The 24393-nt window shown below is 45.6% G+C and overlaps 1 protein-coding gene across 1 annotated transcript in view; it reads left to right on the forward strand.

Annotated features, from left to right (window-relative positions):
• Positions 1-24393, forward strand: part of LIPG (lipase G, endothelial type) — a 47245-nt gene that overhangs the window by 8897 nt on the left and 13955 nt on the right. Inside the window, exons 3-6 of the mRNA XM_087715367.1 lie at positions 7407-7603; positions 12119-12298; positions 14201-14312; positions 17788-18012. Of these exons, the coding sequence (XP_087571493.1) occupies positions 7407-7603; positions 12119-12298; positions 14201-14312; positions 17788-18012 (714 nt within the window). The remainder of the gene's footprint in view (positions 1-7406; positions 7604-12118; positions 12299-14200; positions 14313-17787; positions 18013-24393) is intronic.

Below are 24393 nucleotides of genomic sequence, written 5' to 3' on the forward strand. Positions count from 1 at the left end.
TGATCAAAACTTGAAGCTATTTCCCCCCCGACAAGGGATCCTTTGAGGGGAGCAGATGGAGGGGGAATTGAGGAGGGTCGCCAGTCCCCAGCCAGGCACCCGGTGGACGCGGAAGGGGGAAGGCAAGGCGGATCGGGGCTTCTGTGGATGAGTCCCCACTTGATCAAAACTTGAAGCTATTTTCCCCCGACAAGAGACCCTGCTTTGAGGGGAGCAGATGGAGGGGGAATTGAGGAGGGTCGCCAGTCCCCAGCTAGGCACTCGGTGGGCGCGGAAGGGGGAAGGCAAGGCGGATCGGGGCTTCTGTGGATGAGTCCCCACTTGATCACAACCTGAAGCTATTTCCCCCCGACAAGGAATCCTTTGGCGGTCGAGGGAGGGCAGATGGAGGTGGGAATTGAGGGCGAGGGGGTCGCCAGTCCACAGCGAGGCACCCGGTGGACGCAGGAAGGGGGAAGGCAAGGCGGATCGAGGCTTCTGTGGGTGAGTCCCCGCTTGGTCACAACTTGAGGCTATTTCCCCCACCCCACAAGGGATCCTTTGGGGGGGGGGCGTCAGGTTGGGGGAGATGGAGAGGAGGGGAGCGGTCAAGAGATCGGTGACTGCTCACCTGGGAGAAGAGGCGCGCGCGATGCGCGTGAGAACGCGAGCCAACCCGGGTTTGATCACCGGGCGAAGGAACACCCTCCCCCTTGGAGAACGGCGGGGTTGGATGGAGCCGCCTTTGGCTTAAACCCTCCCCGCTCGGATCCACTCGCGGCGAATCTCTTCCTTAGACAAAGTGGAAGGGGATTTTTCTGCCACTTTGACCAGGAAAGGTTTGCAAGATTGGGTTTTTTTTTTTTGGTTAAGCGTTTGAAGCCACGTGTCCTTGATGTGCCATTTATACAGTATTGCCCCCCCCCCTTCAAACTCTTGGTGGGTTTTGTATGGGTTTTTGGGGGGGGGGATGAGAGCGCAAAGGCCATGATTCTGTACCCCGTCTTGGGAGTTAAGGAGTCATTGAATGCGCTGCCTGTGCGCTAAGCCCAGCTCGAACCACGTTTAAGGGAAGCAACCGCTATAGAGTGGAAACTTCAGCAGTTGCTGAAGTTTTGCAGTAGTCGCCCTAAGACTACTAAGCAAGCAAATCGGACGATGTGACAAGCAGAATGATACGATCACGTCTAAATATAGGGTAACGCTATCGGTGGTCTTATTTTAGTCAGGTGTTTGCTGACCTTGGCTGATCCCCCCCCCGCTTGATTTATAGTAATAGATTCAAGGATTTCAAATAGTTGAAGATGTTATCAACCCAACTATAGCTAGAAAGGGTAGCGAAAGGGTAGTTTAAGCTGCTTTGGAAGAGGCGTTAAATTGCATTGTCAACAATAGCAAAACAAAAAAACCTTGAGCGATGCCTCATTTTTTAAATTGTCTTATGGCAAACAAACTCATCTTGAATTTAATGGTCTGCTCAATAGGTTCTCCTGGTGTTTTTATTTCCCCGTTGGAATTCATTCATTCATTTCATTTCATTCATTTTATTCGTTCTCAGCAGATCCTCAGAAGTGCAGGGCTATTGGCAAATGCAGTGTCTTGCGGCAAAATTCAGAATTTTGGAGAGATGTAGATGTAGATTTCTAATGCATGCTATTCCACAATGTTTTGGGGTTTTTGTTTTTTGTTTTTTGCTCGTGTAGGGCTTGGTCAGTTTGAACAAATTTTGCAATTGATGGTCTGCAATGTCATAGCCACCACATTATTGGTGCCATAAACCATGGTTTAGATGAAACTGAGTTTCCGAGTTATTGAGATGAGGGTGGATTCCTTTGCCAATTGAGCCTAATACAGGAGTGTCAAACTTAAAGCCTGGGGGTCGGATTCGGCCCATGGGGCTGCCCTGAAAACAGTGAAGGACCGGCCCACGGTGCCTAGGCCAGTGAAAACGGATTTCGGGAGGGCCACTCCACTTTTGCAGGAGGCCATTGCAGCCAAAAACGGAGCTTGGAAGCCCATTTTTAATGGCAGAGTATCAGCTCACCACTGGTGCCTCACGTCACATGAGTGATGTCAAGCTGGCGGCGCCCCCTGCCCCCCTCCCGTCCAAACACAACCTGATGTGGCCCTCAATGAAATTGAGTTGGACACCCCTGGCCTGACACATCTTCCCTTGGGGTTTTATTAGAGTGCACTGATTTATACTGTTGCTTAACTGTAACTTAAAGTGTTGCCCCAGGGAATAAGTGTACTTCATGTGTCATCGGTTAGTCCTTCTATTGGCCTCGCTACAAATAGTCCTCGACTTACGACAGTTCATCTAGTCACTGTTCAAAGTTACGGCACTGGAAAAAAGTGATGTATGACCATTCTTCACAGTTACACACTTGGCAGCCATCCCCATGATTTGTGTGATCAAAAATGCAGATGCTTGGCAACTGGTTCATATTTATGACCGTCGCTCTGTCCTGAGGTCATGCGATCCTCTTTGGCAACCTTCTGACATGCCAAGTCCATGGGGGAGCAGGATTCATTTAACAACTGGGTTGTTCATTTTGTCAGCTGCTGTGATTCACTTAACGACTATGACAAGATCCTGCATAATTATAACTGCGGCGAGAATAACGTATGCCCAAAATAGGAAAAAAACAATCTGGTACCAAAGGAAGATTTTAGAATGTGCGGAGATGGACAAACTGACGAAAGAAATACAAGGAAAGGAGGAATCAGAATATTATCTAATGTGGAACAAATGGTTAGAAGACAGAAACAAAAATTAAGGAAACCTAAAACAGTGATGTAATAGAAGCATTAGGAGAGAGAGATAAGATAAGATATAGTTAAGATAAATTAAGACATAGCAGTTAAAAGTTAGAACGTTTGGTTCCTTTGTTGTTTTAATCCACATTTCTGTTTTGTTTATGGGTGTATGTGTTTAAAATATGTATTTTTATAATAAAAAAATAAGAGGAAGGTGAATGAAAATAAAGTGGCTTCAGTTGCAGCCCTTTTTCAAATTTAAGAAAAACCCACAACTATGACAAGAAAGGTTGTAAAATCGGGGGTGGGGGGAGAAACCCTTAACCAATGTCTCACTTAAGAACAGAAATTTTGGACTCCATTCTGGTTGAGGGCTACCTGTATTCTTGGGATTGTGAGAGTACTTTGGAGAAGTCACCTTCAGGAAAGATTGCCTCTTCTGATGTGGGTTGAGTCGAGGCTGTTCAACAGGTTTTGTAAGCATGAGGGGTAGGAGAGCAACAGAAAATCCAGCTGCAACTATAAGATAGTGTAATAACCCTTAATTGCAGTTGTAAATTGCTATTTCAGCTTCTGTTATCTATTTGCAAATTAAGAAATCCACGTGACGCTTCTCAGGCTCAAAGTCACAAAAAAGACTGTTCGACTTTTGCTCAAATAGCAATAGCAATAGCAATAGCAGCTAGACTTATATACCGCTTCATAGGGCTTTCAGCCCTCTCTAAGCGGTTTACAGAGTCAGCATATCGCCCCCACCGTCTGGGTCCTCATTTCATCCACCTCGGAAGGATGGAAGGCTGAGTCAACCTTGAGCCGGTGAGATTAGAACCGCTGAACTGCAGATAACAGTCAGGTGAAGTGGCCTGCAGTACTGCACCCTAACCACTGCGCCACCTCGGCTCAAAAGGAGGAGAACCGGCATTGGTCAGAAGCAAGTCTATCTAGATCAGGGGTATCAAACTCAAGGCCCGTGGGCCGGTCCCGGCCCACGATGTGGTCGCATCCGGCCCTTGGGGCCATCCTGGGAAATGTAAGGGGCCAGCCGGTATGGCTTTCGCCCGGTCTACCCAATGCGAAGGGGAAACTACGAGCCAGCCTGGCTTCGGCCTGATCAACCTAATGCAAAGAGGAAACATGCCAGCAGTTTGGGCAGTGGTCCATCCAGTTGGCCACACCCACCCAGTTGGCCACACCCACCTACCCTCCCTGAGATCAGCCACAGCCCTGATGTGGATCAAGTGTTTCTAATATAACATATAATCAATAATATAATATTATCGAGTGCAGGTAATCCTCGACCTACAACAGTTCACTTAGTGACCATTCGAAGTTACAGTGGCACTGAAAAAAGTGACTTATGATTTCACACTTACGACCATTGCAGCAATCCCCATGCTCACATGATTTACATTCGGATGCTTGACAACTGAGTCATATTTATGACGGTTGCAGTGTCCCAGGGTCCTGTGATCCTCTTTTGTGACCTTCTGACGAGCCGGGTCAATGGGGAAACAAGATTCACTTAACAACCGTGTTACTAATTTAACAACTGCAGTGATTCACTTCATAAATGTGGCAAGAAAAGTTGTAAAAAGGGGCAAAACTCACCTAACGAATTTCTCACTTAGGAACAAATTGTGGTCGTAAATTGAGAACTATCTGCCTATAGTATAATTAGTGCTATAATATTATTGAGTCTAATCAATAGAGCTAGTTCTCAACAATTTGCTTAGTGACTGTTCAAAGTTACAAAGGCACTGAAAAAAATGACTTATGACCATTTTTCACACATATGACGATTGTGGCACTGCCATGATAATGTGATCGAAATTTGGATGCTTGGCACTCTCCCAAGGTCATGGGATCACCTTTTGTGATCTTCTGGCAAGCTAAGTGAACGAGGAAGCCAGATTCACTTAACAACCGTGTTACAAGCTGAATAACTGCAGTGATTCTCTTAATAACCGTGTCAAGAAAGGTTGCAAAATGGGGCAAAACTCACTTAAAATAAACGAGTGTAAGTCAAGGGCTACCTTTCTCCACCCGCACCCCAAAATCACTTCTGTACACTCCCTTCTGCAAGTCTTGTGGCCTGTGGTATTCCAGAACACAACTGTACAAATTCTGCAAGCAATTTGCAAGTGTGTGTTTGGCACCATGCTAAGGATGCCTAGAGTTGTGTGGCTTGTACGCCCTTGGAACAAGCTGGCCTTCGCCCGAATCCCCATAGGATGTATTTGCACAACACAACTTCCTTAAATATCTAGCATGTTGTCTGATGTGCTAAATTTAGGGTGGATTTCCCATTATATTAGCTTCTGTTTCTAAATATTAGGCAAACACAACTTATGGGTTGATTGTGAATCACCAAGGAAAATGAGTTGCATAAATGCTGTCGGGCAACACACTTAAAAAAAAAAAAGGCAGTGCTTTGTGCAATCTCAGCTCCGTCTGGACATTTTAATTCCTTCTGACACTCTGGTTTTTGGATCTCGGCATACCACTCAAGGTGAAATTGTCCCCCCCCCCACACCAAATTTTGTGCTTCCCCTGAAAAGTTGTGCCCTCTTGAGCTACAGAACCAGTAAAGTTACAACAGTCGTAAACATATTCCTGCACCTCTCAAAAGCCTTTAAGGTTGTTGTTGTTAGTTGCGAAGTTGTGTCCGACCCATCACAACGTTCCATGGACAACCTTCCTCCAGGCCTTCCTCTCCTCTACCATCCTCTGGAGTCCATTTAAGCTCATGCCGACTGCTTTGGTGACTCCATCCAGCCACCTCATTCTCTGTCATCCCCTTCTTCTTTTGCCTTCAATCTTCCCCAGCATGAGGCTCTTCTCCAGTGAGTCCTTCCTTTTCATTAGGTGGCCAAAGTACTTGAGTTTCCTCTTCAGGATCTGGTCTTCTAAAGAGCAGTCAGGGTTGATCTCCTCTAGGACTGACCGGTTGGACCGCCTTGCAGTCCAAGGGACTCGCAGGAGTCTTCTCCAGCACCAAAGTTCAAAGGCCTCCATTCTTTGGCGCTCAGCCTTTCTTATGGTCCAACCTTCACAGCCATCCATTGCAACTGGGAAAACCATAGCCTTGACTATATATACTTTTTTTTTGAACAGTTTTTTTATTTTTTATTCTCTTACATACAATTATAGGTATACATTCACATAGTTCTTTACATTTGTCATTCTTATACATTTGTTATTCCATTTAAAAGGTTTAATATACAATTTGAGTTGCCTTATTTACCATCCCATGAGCCTGTTTTTACACCACCTTATTTTCCCTTTCTTTTCTCCCTCCCTCCCTTCTCTTCTTCTTTCCTTCCTCCTCTCCTTTTCCTTTCTTCTTCACTTACCTCTCCCCTATTCCTACTCTTCCTCATCCCCTTCCTATTCTCTCTCCTTCTCTTTTTCTCCCTTCTACCCTCCTCTCCTTACCTTTTTCTTCCTTCCCTCCTCTTCCTCTCGTCTTCTCTCCCTTTCTTTTTCTGTTGTTATAGGTGCTTCTTTCAAAACTCAATTTATGTTTTCTTGGGATGGTATTTCCGCAAACCCAAATATAGTTTAGGATCATTTCTTATTCCCTTTCCTTCGCTAATTTATCCTATGTTTTTTCCCCTTTATATCTCACTCTTGAATATATATATACTATATATATATATGTGTGTGTGTGTGTGTGTGTCACAACCCCTGGTATGCCCAAATATGGGAGGAAGACTTGCTGCTTCCATTCTCTGTCTATCGGCTCGTCACAAGAGACCATCCAGACAGAAACCCAATATTTTTACTGTTGCCTTTGTTACATTTGTGTTGTATTTGTGCTGATAAAGGTTCTCATCCCAGTAAGGGTATGGCTAGCTGATGAGAGTTAAATAGCTTGAAATAGATCTATACTAGTCTCCCTTTATTTATTTATCAGCACAAATACAACACACACACACATGTATATTTAGTACTTTCTTTTCTGTTTTCCCCCTCTCCCCCCCCTTTCACATTTAATAGTGTATCATCTGGGTTCCCCTTGCTTTCTTTTCTAGATTTCTTTCTCTAGCCAGTCATAAAATCTTCCCCATGTCTTGAAGTACACCAATTCCTCTTTATCCTTTATTTTCAAAGTCAACCTGTTCATTTCTGCACAGTCTATTTTTTTTTAATTATCTCTTCATCTGTTTGTAACTTATTTGATTATTTTTTACTTATATTGATACACGCTTTTGTTGGCAGGGTAATGTCTCTGCTTTTTAGTATGCTGTCTAGATCTGCCATAGCTTTCCTCCCCAGGAGCAAACGTCTTTTACTTTCTTGGCTGCAGTTCCTATCTGTGGTGATCTTGGAGCCCAGGAAAATAAAATCGGTCACTACCTCCATTCCCCCCCCCCCATCTATTTGCCAGGAATTGACTTTTCTTAATGTTGAGTTTCAAGCCAACTTTTGCACTCTCCTTCTTCACCTGCATCAAGAGGCTCTTTAGTTCCTCTTCACTATCACCTAGTAAGAGGATAAAAATGGGATAAAAAATCAAATAAAAAGGACAGGTTTTTAAAAAAAGGAAAAGTGGTTCACCGTGGATTTTACTCCACTAGTTGTTGCCAATTATAGGTTGTGTTCAGCTTATTTGTTCAACATCCCTTATGGAGGAATGATCTTAAAATCTACATATTTCATTCCAGATGATAGCATTTCTCAAGTGCTAAAGCTGGGAGAAGAACCCTCCAAAGTTCAGGATCTACAAGTGAAGTTCGTCGTTCGTACCACCCCAGACTCCGATGATGCTGACTGCTATCTCACTGTCGGTCAAGACCATCTCCTAGATGATTGCAACTTCAATGTTTCCGCAAAGACCTTCTTCGTTATTCATGGATGGGCAGTAAGTAGAAGGACTTTGACACATGACAAGCTGTGATTTTTTTTACAGTGACTACTTTTTTGGCAGCATTACCATATCTAGAACCAAGGTGTATACAGCTTTGAATCACCCATTTTTCTTGATGGAATGTACCTTCTACACTGGTCATTTCTAGTATTTAGACTGGGGTGGCATTCACTGGTTCCACCACAAAACCGCGTTCGACTAAAGCACGCTCGACGAAACCGCGTAGCTGACGTCATCACAGCGCGACGAAAAAAGCACGCTGTGAACACTAAAGCTAAAATTAACCCCTAAACCTAAACCTAACCCCCTAAACCTAACACTTAACCTAACCCTAAACCTAACCCTTAACCTAACCCTAACCCTAACCCTTAACCTAACGCTAACCCTAAACCTAACCCTTAACCTAACCCTAAATCTAACTCTAACCCTTAACCTAACCCTAACCCTAACTCTAACCCTAAACCTAACCCTTACCTTAACTTGAATCGGCTTGCTTTCAAAGCGCTTTTTAAAGCGCCCTTTTTTCTCCGCGGTCGCTGTTGTCGCGCTGCTGATGACGTCAGTGACGCGGTTTAATCGGGCGCGCTTTAGTGGAGCGCGGTTTTGTCGTGCCACGGCATTCACTTACTTTCACTACTGGTTCGCAAATGTGAACGTGTACGTGCACACATTGACTTAGTTTGCACACGCTGCATCCACGCATGTGCTCTGCCTTCTGAGCATGTGCTTTGGCTTGAAAACATGCCTAAAAAGGACAGCATAGAGCCGTGTGAACCAGTCCGAACTGGCTGAATACCACCTCTGATTTAGACAGTGAGATCTCACTGAAAAATATCAGTCTATTGTTTGCAAGATTACCCCTGGATGGATTTCAGTCTAATTCTATCAGTGGCATGGCTAGGCAGAAAGAAGGGAAAAAGACAACGAATTGGTAATGAGTGCTCCAGAGCCACAGAAAAGTTGGAGCTTGCCAGGAGGAAGACTGACTGGAGAATATTAAGTATAATGCCCCTCAAATCATCTGGAAGTATTCAATTGTTTGTTCCTGTGAAGATAATTGGGAATCCAACTGAGCTGGATTGTTTTCTTGAAGACATTTCATTACCCAAACTAGGTAATATCATCAGCGCATTACCTAGTTAAGGTAAGAAAACAACCAAGGTCAGAGAGCACCAAAGACCTTTCATTTTAACCCTGAGCTACAAATTTTCTCCTTTATTGATAACTAGCCGATAACCCGGCATTGTCTTGATGTTTATTTATAGGGGGAAAATGTCCAGACTAAACGTAATTTCTAATGTTGGTATTTCCGCCTTATCAGAGGGAGCCTCCTTGTGGAGTACTGTGATGCCGTTATCATGTAACTCCACTGCACTGTACAGTAGAAATCATTTTACAGCAGTATAGTAGAAGCCATTTTAAGGCACAACAGGCTGTATCTTAACACACCCCAAGGGTGTTAGGGGTGTCTTGCCCCCACAGTATTTTTTCCCAGAGAGTAAGTCATCTGTGTTGCTTGAGACATTCTAGAGTTATGCTGGAGAACACACACACACACACACACACACACACACACACACACACACACAAAGATATAGATTGGGACTCCATCAGTGGCTGAGTCAGTGCCTGTCCAATTTTCCTGGTAAAATGCAGCTTGAGGTTTGGGAGTAATAAGATCATTCCCAGATATTTTCCAACCATTTTGGAAAGAAAAACATGGCATCATCATTCTTTCTATGCTATCCAAAACAGAGAAAAACGTCAATTTATAGACCCAGCCAAATTGGCAGTTCAATCAAACATAGACAATTAGTGACTTCTAAGAGCTGAGCTACACGATACATCAAATACCCAGCATGGTTTCACCTGTTTTTAAATGACTAATGTAAACATGGTAGAACTTTCTGAGTTTTCAAAATTCTTCCCCCCTCTAAATGACAAAAATAATGTATTGGTCCCGATGCAGTTAAAAACAACTAAGTTCATATAGAGGGGAGAGTTAGGCATCCTTCATCAATGTGTGGCGGTCTTGATTAAGATCAGATTCTCCTCTGTGCTTATGTCTATGGAAAAGTGCTTTTTCAAAAGGCAATTGGGCTTTGTTTTTCGTAATTTGTAATTCGTAATTTAATAAATTTATATGCAGCCCAATCCCGTAGGACTCCGGGCGTCTTAAAGATACAAAGATAAAACAAAAATAAATAAATAAAAAATAGGGGAAAGACGAGAACAAATTTAAAAGGAACACACCATACACTCAACTTAGCTGGAGGCTGGACCTCCTTCATGGGTCAACAGCCCCAGGCCTGCCGGAACAGCCAGGTTTTGGTGGCTTTTTGGAAGGCCGAGAGACTAGGAAGGGTCCGGATCTCTGCGGGTAGATCGTTCCACAAGGCCAGAGCAGCTACAGAAAAGGCTCTCCCCCGAGGGGCCGCCAGCCGGCATTGTCCGGTCGACGGCATTGTCCGGAGGAGGCCCAGCCTGTGAGTTCTTATCGGCCGTTGGGAGGTATGCGGCAGGAGGCGGTCTCGCAGATATCCAGCTCCAAGGCCATGTAGGGCTTTAAAGGTAATAACCAGCACCTTGAAGCGCGTCCGGAGACCAATAGGGAGCCAGTGCAGCTCGCGGAGGATAGGTGTAACATGGGTGTATCTAGGTACACCCGATATCGCTTGCGCGGCTGCATTCTGAACCAACTGTAGTCGCCGAACACTATTCAAGGGCAGCCCCATGTACATCTTTCCTTGAAGATGTTTCGCTTCTCATCCAAGAAGCTTTTTCAGTTCTGACTGAATGGTGGAGGATCCTTCAGACAGAACCTCTTGGATGAGAAGCTAGAGGTTTTCAAGGAACAACAAAATCCAGTTGCCTTTTGAAAAAGCACCTTTGGGACTCCTGCGATTATGCTAGTTTAAGTTAAAAAGGGCCAACTCTAGAATCAGAAAGTTCCAATCAGGATCCAAACGTTGAGCTTGAAAAACTGTATATTTTAATAGCTTTCATAGTTTTTTTTAAAATAAAAAAACAATGTTGTGATTTTCGGACAATTGTAAGCCACTTCTCTCACCCTTCTGTTTCACCAGCCTTTTGTTTGGGAAGTTTTGAGGGTGACAGGATGCACCTCCTGCTCATCCAAATCTTTGGATTTGGATTAAGAGCCAAGATCTTCTCCCAAGATTACATTCCCCAAATGTATTAACAGCTGCATCCTTCTATTTAAAAAGTCTTTTCTGAGCGTCTATAGAGGTTCTCAGTCAACCAGGTCACGGTTGTCCCAAAGATGCTTTTTCAGGAGGCAACTGGACTTTTCTTGTTTTTTCTTTTGAAGACATTTCGCTTCTCATCCAAGAGGCTTCTTCAGCTCTGACTGGATGGTGGGGAATGGCAGGATTTATGTTCCTTGCAGACAGCTGGTTATTTGCATCCTTTTAGAGGGTCGTTGAGGCCACTTGGAGGTTTATCTGTGTCTTCAGGGTCACCTGAGTGATGCTCCTGGTTCCTATAGTCTGCAATTTCCCCCTCTGGAAATCCATTCCTACTCCCACACCATTCCAAGGGTGTCCATCCCAAATTGAGGACATGGCTTGGTGGTGGTGTCATGTGACTGAGTGGGAGTGGCCAACTCAATGTCATTCAGGCCCACCCCCACAGTCACATGACACCCTCACCCCCACCAAGTCATGGTCACAGAACCCAGTAGGAAAAAAAGATGAATTTCTACCTATCTAGCTATTTTTTGCTCAGGACTGGCCTAATCTCTCAAAGGCCTCCTCTTGCATGCTGCCCGCTCTCCCTTCACCAGTCCCATTCCCGCTCCTTTCACCAGGGGTGAAATCCATCAGGTTCTGGACAAATAGTAGTGGAAATTTTGAGTAGTTCGGAGAGCCGGCAAATGCTACCTTTGGCTGGCCCCAGAGTGGGGAGAGAATGGAGATTTTGTAGTATTCTTCCCCTGGAATGGGGAAGGAAAGGAGATTTTGCAGTATCCTTCCCCTGGAATGAGACTGGAATGGGGATTTTGCAGTATCCTTCCCCTGGAGTGGGGAGGGAAAGGAGGTTGTGCAGTATCCTTCCCCTGGAGTGCGGAGAGAAAGGGGATTTTGCAGTATCCTTCCCCTGGAGTGGGGTGGGAATGGAGATTTTGCAGAACTGGTAGTAAAAATATTTGAATTTCACCACTGCCCTGGCCCTAGTCCCATTTCCTCCCCCACGACCGCCTCTTTCTTTGGGCTTACCTTCCTCCCGCAGCGGCTTGTCTGGACTCCGGAAGGCAAGCACTCTTTTTTGGTCCGACTACGAGAAGCCTCCCAGCCGCCACCTCTTTACTAGCCACTTCCCGGCTGTAGCAGCTGGCTGCAGGCTGCTGAAAACTACCGGAGCTCTCGAACACGCTAAAAAAAACCACTAGCGCATTCAAGAGCTGCGGTAGTTTTCTGAAGTCTTCAAGCCCCGGTTATAATTTTCCAAGACTAGAATGGAGCCATATCTTGATTGTTTTTTCCCCAGATGGGTGGCATGTACGAAAGATGGCTGGATACCCTGGTCTCAGCTCTTCAACAACGTGAGAAGGAAGCCAACGTGGTGGTAGTGAACTGGCTGGCTCTCGCCCAACAACTCTACACCATCGCTGTCAACAACACAAGGGTGGTTGGCAAACAACTTGCAGAGCTGCTGGACTGGTTAGAGGTAAATTTTAAACGAGCAAACAAACATTTCCCTCCGCACATCGCACGCGAAAGTGACGGCCCAACCTCGCATCAGGCTGATGCTTGGAAGTGCCTCATTTGCTCACGCCAAGACTTACTACTTGGAGGAGCAGCAACATGGCTGAGTGCCAAAAAGGTGAGGAGAGGAAATAATTGGGGGCTGATTACATACCGGATATCTCAGAGACACAATCTACGTGGAAATGCACCGCGGCTTCATCCTTTTACATCTGCCAATCTGGCTGAGGTCTCTTGTTCGGATCGGCTTGGTTAATCCCTAATTGCTTAATCATTCCTTAAGTTATCTGTTCCTTAATCTAGTTAGGTCCCTGCTGTCATTTGGAAATGCGAAGCTTAGGGAAACCGGGGAGTAGGAAATAGATCATTTCACAGATCTTAAATACTGGCCTCTTCTCCCTGGATCTTAGTCAAATACCGAAAAGCCATATCCTTGCCTCTATTTTATGCGCATATTTATTTGGCTGATCTCAGTAGGCAGGCCTCGTCCCTTGCCGCCGGCAGCTGTTCCTTAATCCAAATTTTCTCTCTCTCTTTCTCTCTCTCTGTCACAGTTGATTAATCAACTTCTGTCTTTAATTAATCTGCCTCTCATTGGATAAGCCTGGTCTTCCATCCTGTTCTATATACTTTGGCGTTTGGATTGAGGCCTTCTGTAACCGAACTATACATTTAGAATTTAATTTCCTAGCTGTTTTTTCTTGCTATTTTTACAGCTGGATTAGTTTACAATTTTCAGGGGAAGAATGTACATTTGAGTGGCGGTGACTAACTGGACATACACGACAGCCCTCGATCTACCACATTCAAAGTGACAGTGGCCCTGAAGAAAGTGACTTATGACCATTTTTCACACTTAACATCACAGCCTCCCCATGGTTACATGATCAAAATTCAGATGCTTGGCAACCGATTCATATTTATGACGGTTGCAGTGTCCCTGGGGCGTGTGATCCGCGTTTGTGACCGGCAGAGTCGATGGAGAAGCCGGATTCAATTAACAACCGTGTGACTAACTTAACCACTGCAGTGATTCGCTTAACAACCGTGGCAAGGAAGGTCGTAAAATGAGACAAAACTCACTTAGCAGCTGTCTTGGTTGTCGTCATAAGTCGAGGACTACCTGTGAAATGCCCTATTCTTAGATACCCTTGATTTTTTTTTTTTAAAAAGTATGTTGGTTTTCTTCTGGAAGGAAAGTTCTAGCATGAGATTTGTGTCCATTTGTTATGTAATGTGGTGCAGTCACCGGGAACAAAGTGTTGTGGCCTGCCAGTGGCCAGCAGAGCTGGCAGCAGATTCGGACAGTGAGGAGGTTGGGGAGGACCAGTCCTGGAGTCTGGGGAAGGCTCTGATGAGGTCTCTGTGTTAGAGGCAAAGATGGGGCCAGGGCCATTTCACGGTTATCAGCTGCCTTCGGAGTCAGATATCAGTGAAGCAGACAAACAGCTGGAGCTGGTTCCCAGTTTGCGCATGCGCAGAGTTGCCAGACGAAGGGAACAGCTAAGGAACAAGGGTCGATGTGGGAGTAAGGCCACAAGTGGACGGTGAATGGCCCCTCCCATAGGGAATAAAAGAGGAGCGAAAGGGGAGTGGAGTTTGCAGGAGACAATTAGCTCACTCCTTCATTTTTGCCAAGTATTGCGGCATCTGAAAGATATCAGCCTGGCCACTCTCCAAGCCTGATGAAGGTCGGTAATTGTGAACTATCTTGAAAGACTGTGGGAGAGGAAAGACTATGCTGGAGAGGAATTCACTGTAAATTAAATAAAAGGGGTTTATTGGGACAAGGATTCGGCTTTGTGCTGCTGGGGAAGCCTACGTCAGAACATAAAGCTCTCATTTCTCCTCTTATTTGTTGCAGAAGAAGAAGGATTTCCAACTGGAGAACGTCCATCTGATTGGCTACAGTCTTGGGGCCCATATTGCTGGCTATACTGGAAACTATGCCCGGGGCACTATTGGAAGAATTACAGGTAACCACCTGGTGGCTTTTTCTTGCTTTCCAAAAACATTGTAGAAGTTTGTCTCCTGCTTCTGCAACTGCCAGATGTCCCATTTAGTGCAAGAAGTGGTTTCGTAGCCCCAGCCTAGAGAATTAATCCAGGGCTCTCCAAATTTGGCAATTTTAAGACTCGGGGACCTCAACGTGGCTGGCTGAGGAATTCTGAGAGTTGAAGTCCACAAGTCTTAAAGTTGCCTGGTATAGAATCTCCTGTTTGAGATGGGCCTTAGACTAGAACAGGGGTCTCCAACCAGGGGTTGGATTCAAAAAATTTAGCAACTGGATCGCTGCCTGGTTGCTGGGTGGCTGTGGCCATGGTGGGCGTGGCCTACTCTGCCTCCTGCACCATGGCGGTGGGGGGTTGCCCTCCCCAGGCTCCAGAATCTTTTTTTGAGCCTCCGGGAGGACGAAAACAGCCTCTACCGGACTCAAGAGACCCTACGGAGGCTGGAAACGAGTCCGTTTCTGGACTTCCGGGAAATTCTGGAAAGCCTGTTTTTCACCCTCCATGAGCCTCCACCCAGCCCCTGCACTTACCTGGCATCCAAAATGGACCGCGTGGCGACTCCTGGGAGGGAAGGGGCTGGGTGGGTGTGGCCAGCCAGTCTTTGCAACTAATGGATGAACCTGATGTAAAATTAGCATCCGATTTGCCTGAACTGGCCCGAACTGTCTGAATCCCACCCTTGGTCTCACACACAACCTCGCTGGCTGGGGAATTCTGGGAGTTGAAGTCCACCAGGCTTAAAGTTGCCAAGTTTGGAGACCCCTGATTTTGTCGACCCTGCCTAAGTTTTGTGTGCTCCTTCAAGTAATTAATCAAAGCCATCCCACTCGAAATAGCCTTGGGTACACCGATCTCTCTAGGCTGTCTACTACGCACGCTCTTGGGTGTAATTGCAGAGCTGTGTTTTGGCCAAGGCTGGGTTGTGGTTAGTGGTGGACGGGGCCAAAGTCAGAAGGCAGGAGGGCATCTCATTTCGGTCTCTGCCTTTTCTTCTGTTTTTTGCCATGTCATCAGCTTTTTGATTTCCAGTGCCCTCAAGTCCTTCATTACGCAGGAGAAAAGTTAAGAGGGAAAAAAAATCTTTTATTGGCATTAGTGGCAGATTTGCCCTCCTCAATCCACCCTTAACCTTAATTGCCATGTGAAAGAAAGCATTTTTTTTTTGGAAGGGCTCATCCGTGAAACTTTTCTTCCCAGCTCTGCGTGTACGTGTGTTTCAGTATGTACGCCTTTTATCTGTGCACACACCCAGAACCTCATTTTGCCAAGAATATTTCCCCCAAACTTTGCGTCTCATGGAGGATCTACTTTATAATTCTCCTTCCAAGCCAGACAACCTGTCACCCCAAAGTTAGGAGGGATCCCCAACCCTGCCTTTTTGTGAGACTCGGAATTGCGGAAAATATGCTGCTCTTTTGAGGCAGAAATGCATGACATTTTTTCATCAAAAATGAGGCAGTTTCATACTTCTTTTGTGAATGAAAACCTTCTTCCGTTTTCCTTTTTTCCCCCTTCGGAGGTTTCCTACATGTTAGATGTAGGAGCCAAGGTGGCGCAGTGGTTAAATGCAGCACTGCAGGCTACTGCTAGATCAGCAGGTCAGCGGTTCAAATCTCACCGGCTCAGGGTTGACTCAGCCTTCCATCCTTCCGAGGTGGGTAAAATGAGGACCCAGATTGTTGGGGGCAATATGCTGACTCTCTGTAAACCGCTTAGAGAGGCCTGAAAGGCCTATGAAGTGGTATATAAGTCTACTGCTATTGCTATATATTGCTATAGATGCAAGTTCTATTAGATAGCAAACCAGAACCTGCCAGAAATGTAGCTTTTTTTCTTGCTAAACTAAGTTTATCAGTGTATTCGCGCCATGGGCTCAGTACAGCTCCAGAAAGCTAGTTTCATATTCTACGTACCAACCCACCTCCAAATTTGGAAGCTAATCATGAGATCAGGGGTGGGTTCCTGCCAGTTCTAACCTCTTCTATAGAAGAGGTTCCACAAATCTACAGTGCTGTTTAGAACCGGTTCCAGCTCCCTCCCCCCGCCCGTCCGCACATCATCAAGATGAAGAGCGAGAGGAGGAATTCTGGGAGTTGAAGTCCACAAGTCTTAAAGCTGTCAAGTTTGAACACCCCTGTGGGTTTTTTTCCTAAAGGGTTAGGGGTGCAAGGGTCTTGTAACTTGACAGCTTTAAGACTTGCGTGCTTCAAATGCCAGAGTTTCTGAGCCAACATTTGGGTTGCTAAGCAAGAGCATTGTTAAGTGAGTTTCACCACATTTTACAAGTTGGCCATACCCACCCAGTGACATGGCTGGCAAGCCACTCCCACCCGGTCACATGGCTGGCAAGCCACTCCCACCCAGTGACATGGCCAGCAACCCACTCCCACCCTGTCACATGGCCGGCAAGTCACTCCCACAAAGCAGGACACACCTACAGAAGAGGTTCTAAAAAATTTTGAAACCCACCACTGCATGAGATGTACCATAACATAATGGTCAAAATAGTATTAAGTTTGCCCTTGCTGCTGGTGTAAACTAACCATTCCTCTGATAAGGTACAAACCAGGTTCTTCTAGAACAGTGATGGCTAACCCTTTTGTCATTGCGTGCTGAAAGTGCAGCCATACGCATGTGACAGCGCGTGTCCCCCCACCCCATAATGTAATGTGCATGTGACACTCCCTCCGTGCCTCACGCCCCTGCGCATGTACACGTGATCCCTTCATGCTCCCCCCGGCCCCCACGCTTGCCTGCCAGTGGTGGATTCCTACCAGTTTGGACCGGTTGAGCCGAACTGGTAGTGGTTTGGCAGCCTAGGTCACTAGAAGCGGCAGCGATCCAGGCCCGCCACGTCCCTGAACTGGTTCCCCAGTTGGCGCCGTTGGCGCCATCTTGTTTTTCAGTTCTGCACATTTAATTGCACTGCGCATGTGCGTGAAGCACGCACACGAGCAAACCAGCAGTAGTGCTGGACAGAACCCACCCCAGATGTGCGGGCAACCTCCCCACCCCATGCCCCATTTTGGGCTTAGTAGGTCTCCCTGCAGCCTCCTGGGATCAAAAATGGGCCATGGGGGGCGCATTCCACCTCTGCCTGCACCCCCACTCCTCTGCACATGCATGTGTGACCCCAGGCCCCCCATGCATGCACATGCGTCACCCACATGCTGTGTACATGCGTGGCAGAGAGGGCTCTGCGTGCCACAGGTTTGCCATCACGGTTCTAGAACAAGGGTGGAGAACGATGGCCCCTTGATGACTTGTGGACTTCAACCCCTAGAATTCCTGAGCCCGCCATGAGCCAACTGGCTCAGGATTCCTGGGAGTTGAAGTCCACAAGTCATCAAGGGGCCATCGTTCTCCACCCTTGTTCTAGAAGAACGATGACCTCCAATTATGATGAAGGGCTAACCACAACATGCCTTGGATATTCCAGGCTTGGATCCAGCTGGGCCGATGTTCGAGGGAGCCGATCCCAGCAGACGTCTCTCTCCCGACGACGCTGATTTTGTGGATGTCTTGCACACGTACACGAGAGAAACGCTGGGCATAAGCATTGGGATCAAGATGCCTGTGGGTCACATCGACATTTACCCCAACGGAGGAGACATCCAGCCAGGATGCGGCCTTACTGAAATCCTGGGAACGCTCGCTTTAGGAGGTGAGTTGACTGTTTGATCTATAATATGAAGTTGCTTCCGAGAGTAGGAGCTTCCCAGAGGCAGGAATGCCACGTTGGACTCATTTCCAAGGGGAAATGGGGAATTTCTTCAGAGATGAACAGCGTTCCTCTGAGGAAGGGTAGTGTAACAGCTGATATCAAACAAGCGTGTTAGCAAAATAAGCCTTCTACAAATGAATACCCTGGCATGAGGGCCACTTTGGTCTAGTGGTTAAGGTATTCGGCTAGAAAGCCGGAGACTGTGAGTTCAAGTCCCACCTTAGTCATGAAAGCCAGCTGGGTGACTTTAGGCCAGGGTCACCTAGGGCACCTAGGGGTGTCAAACTCAATTTCATTGAGGGATGCATCAGGGTTGTGTTTTCCCTCAGGGGGAGTAGGTGGGCGTGGCCATGTGACCTGCTGGGAGTGGCTTGCCCACCATGTGACTGAGTGAGAGTGTCTTGGCAGTCATGTGACTGGGTGGGCGTGGCCAACTTGTAAAATGTGGTGAAACTCACTTAACAACGCTCTTGGTTAGCAATCAAAATGTTGGCTCAGAGATACGTATTGACTGTGTTCACACAAGATGTTTAACTCATTTTCAGGTTTTACGCAATACAGGTGATTTGGTCTGGCTTTAGGAGAATTGGGTTATTCCATTGTTGCATGGATTTACAGCTAAGCCTAAACCTCACACTTTTCTCGCTGTGCTTGTGCAAACTGGAAAGGAAACTCCAGAGCATGTCAGGATTGGCATTTAACCCTAGATTCTTAACCAAATTATATTATTGAGCTTCTGGACAATCAGGTTACCTAGGCAGAGCAGGAAAAAGTGAGCTTATCAAGGGAATGTATAGGGCCTTAAACATCTAATTACAAACCCCACGTAGAATAGAATAACAGAGTTGGAAGGGACCTTGTAGGTCATCTAGTCCAACCCCCTGCTCAAGCAGGAGGTCCTACACCATTTCTGACAGATGGCAGTCCAGTCTCTTATTGAAAGCTTCCAGTGATGAAGCTCCCACAACTTCCAAAGGCAACTTCTGTTCCATGTGTTGATTGTTCTCACTGTCAGAAAGTCCCTCCTTATTTCCAGGTTGAATCTCTCCTTGTTCAGTTTCCATCCATTATTCCTTGTCTGACCTTCGGGTGCTTTGATAAATAGGTTGTCCCCCTCCCTCTCTGACAGCCCCTCAGATATTGGAACAACAAGGATTTGACAAGCATAATTGTGGTTGAACATTTTCCCAAATTCTCACATGTACCAACACTTGTTTAGTAAGTAATACTTTGGGTACAAAGCTTACCCAGTTCTAAGTACAGGCAATCCTCAACTTACAACTGATTGCTTAGTGATTATTTGAATGTATAATGGACACTCCTCACCCCACTTATTTATACCTGTTTAACAATGGCCTGGGGGGATGCAGTGGCTCAGTGTCTAAGACACCAATCTCGATCAGAAAGGTCGGCAGTTCGGCGGTTCAAATCCCTAGCACCGCGTAACGGAGTGAGCTCTCATTACTTGTCCCAGTTTCTGCCAACGTAGCAGTTCAAAAGCACGTAAAAACGCAAGTAGAAAAATAGGAACCACCTTTGGTGGGAAGGTAACAGTGCCTTTGGCGTTGAGTGATGCTGGCCACATGACCACGGAGACGTCTTCGGACAGTGCTGGCTCTTTAGCTTTGAGACAGAGATGATCACCACCCCCTAGAGTCGGGAATGACTAGCATGTATGTGCGAGGGGAATCTTTACCTTTACCTTTAACAGCGACCTGCATTCACCTGACTTACATTGATTTACATTGATTTTGCTGAGAACAAGGGTTTATTTCCGGTTTTGAGCAAAAAGCCAACCCATAGTTGAATAACGGGCTCGCTTAATGACCACTAGAAAAAGGTTAAAAAATCGGGTCTGATCTACTTCATGTCTGTCATTTACAACCATAATGGGACAGGGTCAATTGCAATTGTAACTAGAGGACTGCCTGTAAAATGTGCCACTCAGTTTAGGCTTCAGCTGATGTCTTTTAAATACTAAGCTTTAGTACCATATGAGCAGCACTGAAAGTTATATAAATGTTTCGTTTGATAAAAAGTACTTTATATCAGTGCAAAGACTATATGCAGCCATGTAGTCATATGAAGTGTGGCAGTATCTACACAAGATAACAGTATAACAAGAGTTGGAAGGGACCTTGGAGGTCTTCTAGTCTAACCCCCTGCTCAAGCAGGACACCTTGTACCATTTCAGAGAAATGGCTGTCCAGTCACTTCTTAAAAAGCTCCAGTGATGGAGCACCAGTGATGGGATTCAGCCAGTTTGCACCTATTCGGGAGAACCGGTTGTTAACTTTCTAAGCAGTTCGGAGAACCGGTTGTTGGAACAAATCTCATTTTGGTTTTTTTTCACATTACAGGGCTAATCTTGTAAGGAAGGCAGGAAAGAAACATTCTGGTGTTGTTTCTAACCTAATCTTTATTGCCCTGATTACAAAAACTGCCTCTCTGGTTAACCCTTATTACATTGTAACAGCTAAGGCGAAGCGCCCTTCGATGTGAGTGATGTTGAGTTGGTCACGCCCACACGGTCACATGACCACCGAGCCACGCCTACCCAGCTGGTCTTTAGGGCAGAGAACCGGTGGTTAAATTATTTGAATCCCACCACTGTTTGAACACCCACCACCCCTGGAGGCAAGTGGTTCCATGAAAGCCAGCTGGGTGATTAATCATTCTGTTAGTAAATTTCTCCTTAGTTCTAGGTTAGTTCTCTCCTTGATTAGTCAATAATCAAGTAAATTAGTAAATAATTAAAATAAAAAGGCAAAAATGGAGAAAAGGTTAAGGCAAAAAGTTGTCTAAGCACTTATAGTTGCAGTATCCACATTCCAGAGGGATGTCAAGTTATTTCTCCAAACGTCTTCAGTTCTCCAAGAATAGCAACAAAGACCACATTTTCTAACCTTTTATTTTCAAGAAAGGGCATCCAACTCAAAGGGAATATATTTTTTTTAATGTGGAAGATTTTTCTCTCTTTCATTCTTCCAATCCCAAACCACGGCACTTCTCAATTTAACACTGGTCAAATTGAGTTATTCAGAACAGATTCTTGAATTTGTGATGAGAAAAGTCCACCCAATTCAAAACGTGGTGGCTTCTCAAAATTTGACAATCCGGTCTCCATTGTTGTGACAATTCTCTAGGGCAGGGGTCTCCAACCTTGGCAACTTTAAGACTTGTGGACTTCAACTCCCAGAATTCCTCAGCCAGCCAGCAAGCTGGCTGAGGAATTCTGGAAGTTGAAGTCCACAAGTCTTAAAGTTGCCAAGGTGGGAGACCCCTGCTCAAGGGTTTAGAATTTAGGAGATTTCCAAACAATGACTTGGCACTTCCATAGTTCTCATTTTGATGAATTTCTATTACGGCCAGTTGTATCTAACTGCCTAATTTAGTTCCCACTCCTTGCCAGGAGACACAATATGTTAAAAACTGACCAAACTGGCTGAGATTTGCATAACATGCAAAAAGACAGATGGATGCACCTTAAATAAGCTTGGGATAGGATGGAAATGCATTACAGGCATACCTCAGTGACCACAATTGAGCGCCAAATTTCCATTGCTAAGTGAGACAAGTTGTTAGGTGAGTTTTGCCGGATTTTACAACCCCTTTGCCACAGATATTAAGTGACTGCAGTTGTTAAGTTAGTAACATGGCTGTTAAGTGAATCTGGTTTCCCCGTTGACTTTGCTTGTCAGAAGGTCCCAAAAGGTGACTCCATGACCCCGGGACACTCCAACCATCCTAATATGAGCCATTTGTCAAGCGGTTGAATTTTGATCTTGTGACCACGGGGATGCTGCAATGTTTGTAAATATGAAAAAAGTCACTTTTTTCAGTGCCACTTTGATTGGTCACTAAACAAATAGCAATAGCACTTAGACTTATATACCGCTTCACGGTGGTTTACAGCCCTCTCTAAGCGGTTTACAGAGTCAGCCTATTGCCCCCAACAATCTGGGTCCTCATTTTACCCACCTCGGAAGGATGGAAGGCTGAGTCAGTCTTGAGTCTGGTGAGATTCGAACTGCCAAATTGTAGGCAGACGGCAGACAGCAGAAGTAGCCTGCAGTACTGCACTCTAACCACTGCGCCATCATGGCTCTTTTGCAAGTTATGCTTTTTAGAGCAGATAAAATCACAGTCACAACCTCTTGGATCCCTAAACTGATAACTTTTGTAGTAGTCCTGTCTCTTATGTAACAGGGGAACAAGCTAAAAAAAAAAAGACCTTCCCAATCAAGGATATTAGAAGCGCAAATGATGTAGCTATCCTTAGTACGGCTGGTAACTTGAAATGGCTGAGTAATACAAATGTACTTTTCAAATAGACAGCTGTTTAAAGTTACAATTGCCAAAACATCTTAGGGAGATATTTACATGAGCAAGATTCGAACAGGTTGACACAATGGTTACCGGTAGATATGAAAGATTCCGTTCTGTACCTTATAATGGACGTCTCTGGATTTGTGGAGTAGCAGAGGTAGAAGGCCTGGCTCACATCCTATTTGATTGTCCCAAAGGTGCTTTTTTCAAGCAGCAACTGGACTTCTTCAGCTCTGGTTGTAAAATGGTTGTAAGTCAAGGACTTCCTGCATTGTTACTGTCTTTTCCCTGATTTGATGAAACATGTTTTGTGAACATAGCTACTGAGAAAGTATTTCAAACAGTCTTCGAGGCAAAATCCAATGCAGCTTCTTTCCATACAGGATCCTTGTAAGCATTAGAACCGGATAATTCCCAGTGAAATATTAATGAAATCATCTTGGCATCTTTTCTTTAGCGTGCAAATGCTAGATGGCTTTAGGTCTACAACTTCAATATGGAGGTATCAAAACTGACTAAAGGTTGCTTTAAAGCAGCTGCATCCTAAACATTTTGGTCTGCGACCAGTGGATGTCTGCAGGGAGCCAAAAAGCAGACAAGTTAACAAAATTGGAAGGGACCTTGGAGGTCTTCTAGCCCAACCCTCTGCTCAAGCAAGAGACCCTCTGCCATTTCAGACAAATGGCTGTCTAATCTCTTTTTCAAACCTCCAGTGATGGAGCACCCCACAACTTCTGAAGGCAAGCCGATCCACTGATTGATTGTTCTCACTGTCAGGACATTTCTCCTTAGTTCTAGATTGGTCTTCTCCTTGATTAGTTTCCATCCATTGCTTCTTGTCCTGCCTTCAAGTGGGTGACTCCCTTCTTCTTTGTGGCAACCCCTTCGATATTGGAACACTGCTATCATGTCACCTCTAGACCTTCTTTTCATCAAAATAGAGGAGGAGGAGGAGGAGGAGAGGAAGGAGATGCCATCTTACTGATTTTGACCTTCCCATGTAGCTGTTGCTGCTGAGTTTGGTTCCCATAAGCCCTGAGCAATATATGAAAAGTCCCGTTCCTGGGAGGCATTATGGGAATGGTAGCCCAAAAATTCTGGAAGGAGCCCAGCCGGTTCCACCACAAAACCGCGTTCGACTAAAGCGCGCTCGACGAAACCGCATACCTGACGTCATCACAGTGCGACGAAAAAAGCACGCTGTGAGCGCTAAAGCTAAAATTAACCCCTAAACCTAACCCCCCGAAACCTAACCCTAAACCTAACCCTAAACCTAACCCTTAACCTAACCCTAAACCTAACCTTAAACCTAACCCTAAACCTAACCCTTAACCTAACGCTAAACCTAATCCTAACCCTTAACCTAACGCTAACCCTAACCCTAACCCTTAACCTAACCCTTAACCTAACCCTAAACCTAACCCTTACCTTAACTTGAATCGGCTTGCTTTCAAAGCGCTTTTTAAAGCGCCCTTTTTTCTCCGCGGTCGCTGTTGTCGCGCTGCTGATGACGTCAGTGACACGCTTTAATCGGGCGCACTTTAGTGGACCGCGGTTTTGTCGTGCCACGGTCCAGCCTAGGAAGGGCTGTGTTTAAGGGTTTCAGTTAGAACATCTTCTGAAAGGACGTTAAACTACAACACACACTTTATAAATGCAAAGCCGTCATTTAAACTTCAGGCATCTTAATTGGGACTCTCACTCATGGCAATAGGAAGGAAAAGGATGCCCGTGGGGGGCTGCTTGGCTAATGAACCTGAGGCTTTGTGATCATTGGCAGTGGCTGGGAAAACTCATGCCTTCCCATTTAAAACACAGCACAAAGCCATTTCAGTTTATGAAATGTTTCCAGCTGGTTCTGCGGTGTCCTTATTATTTAAATGATATGTGTGCCCTTTGGGTTGCACTGTGCAACGTTCTTGGCTAGCGGCCTGCCTTGATCCTTGGCCAAGCTGAGCTCGTGCTTGCGCTGCGCTCCAAAAACCACCACCA

This window comes from Thamnophis sirtalis, unplaced genomic scaffold (assembly GCF_051295495.1).
Source record: "Thamnophis sirtalis isolate CommonGarterSnake01/CBP01778 unplaced genomic scaffold, rThaSir2_p1.2 scaffold_5, whole genome shotgun sequence".
NCBI classification, from domain to species: domain Eukaryota; kingdom Metazoa; phylum Chordata; class Lepidosauria; order Squamata; family Natricidae; genus Thamnophis; species Thamnophis sirtalis.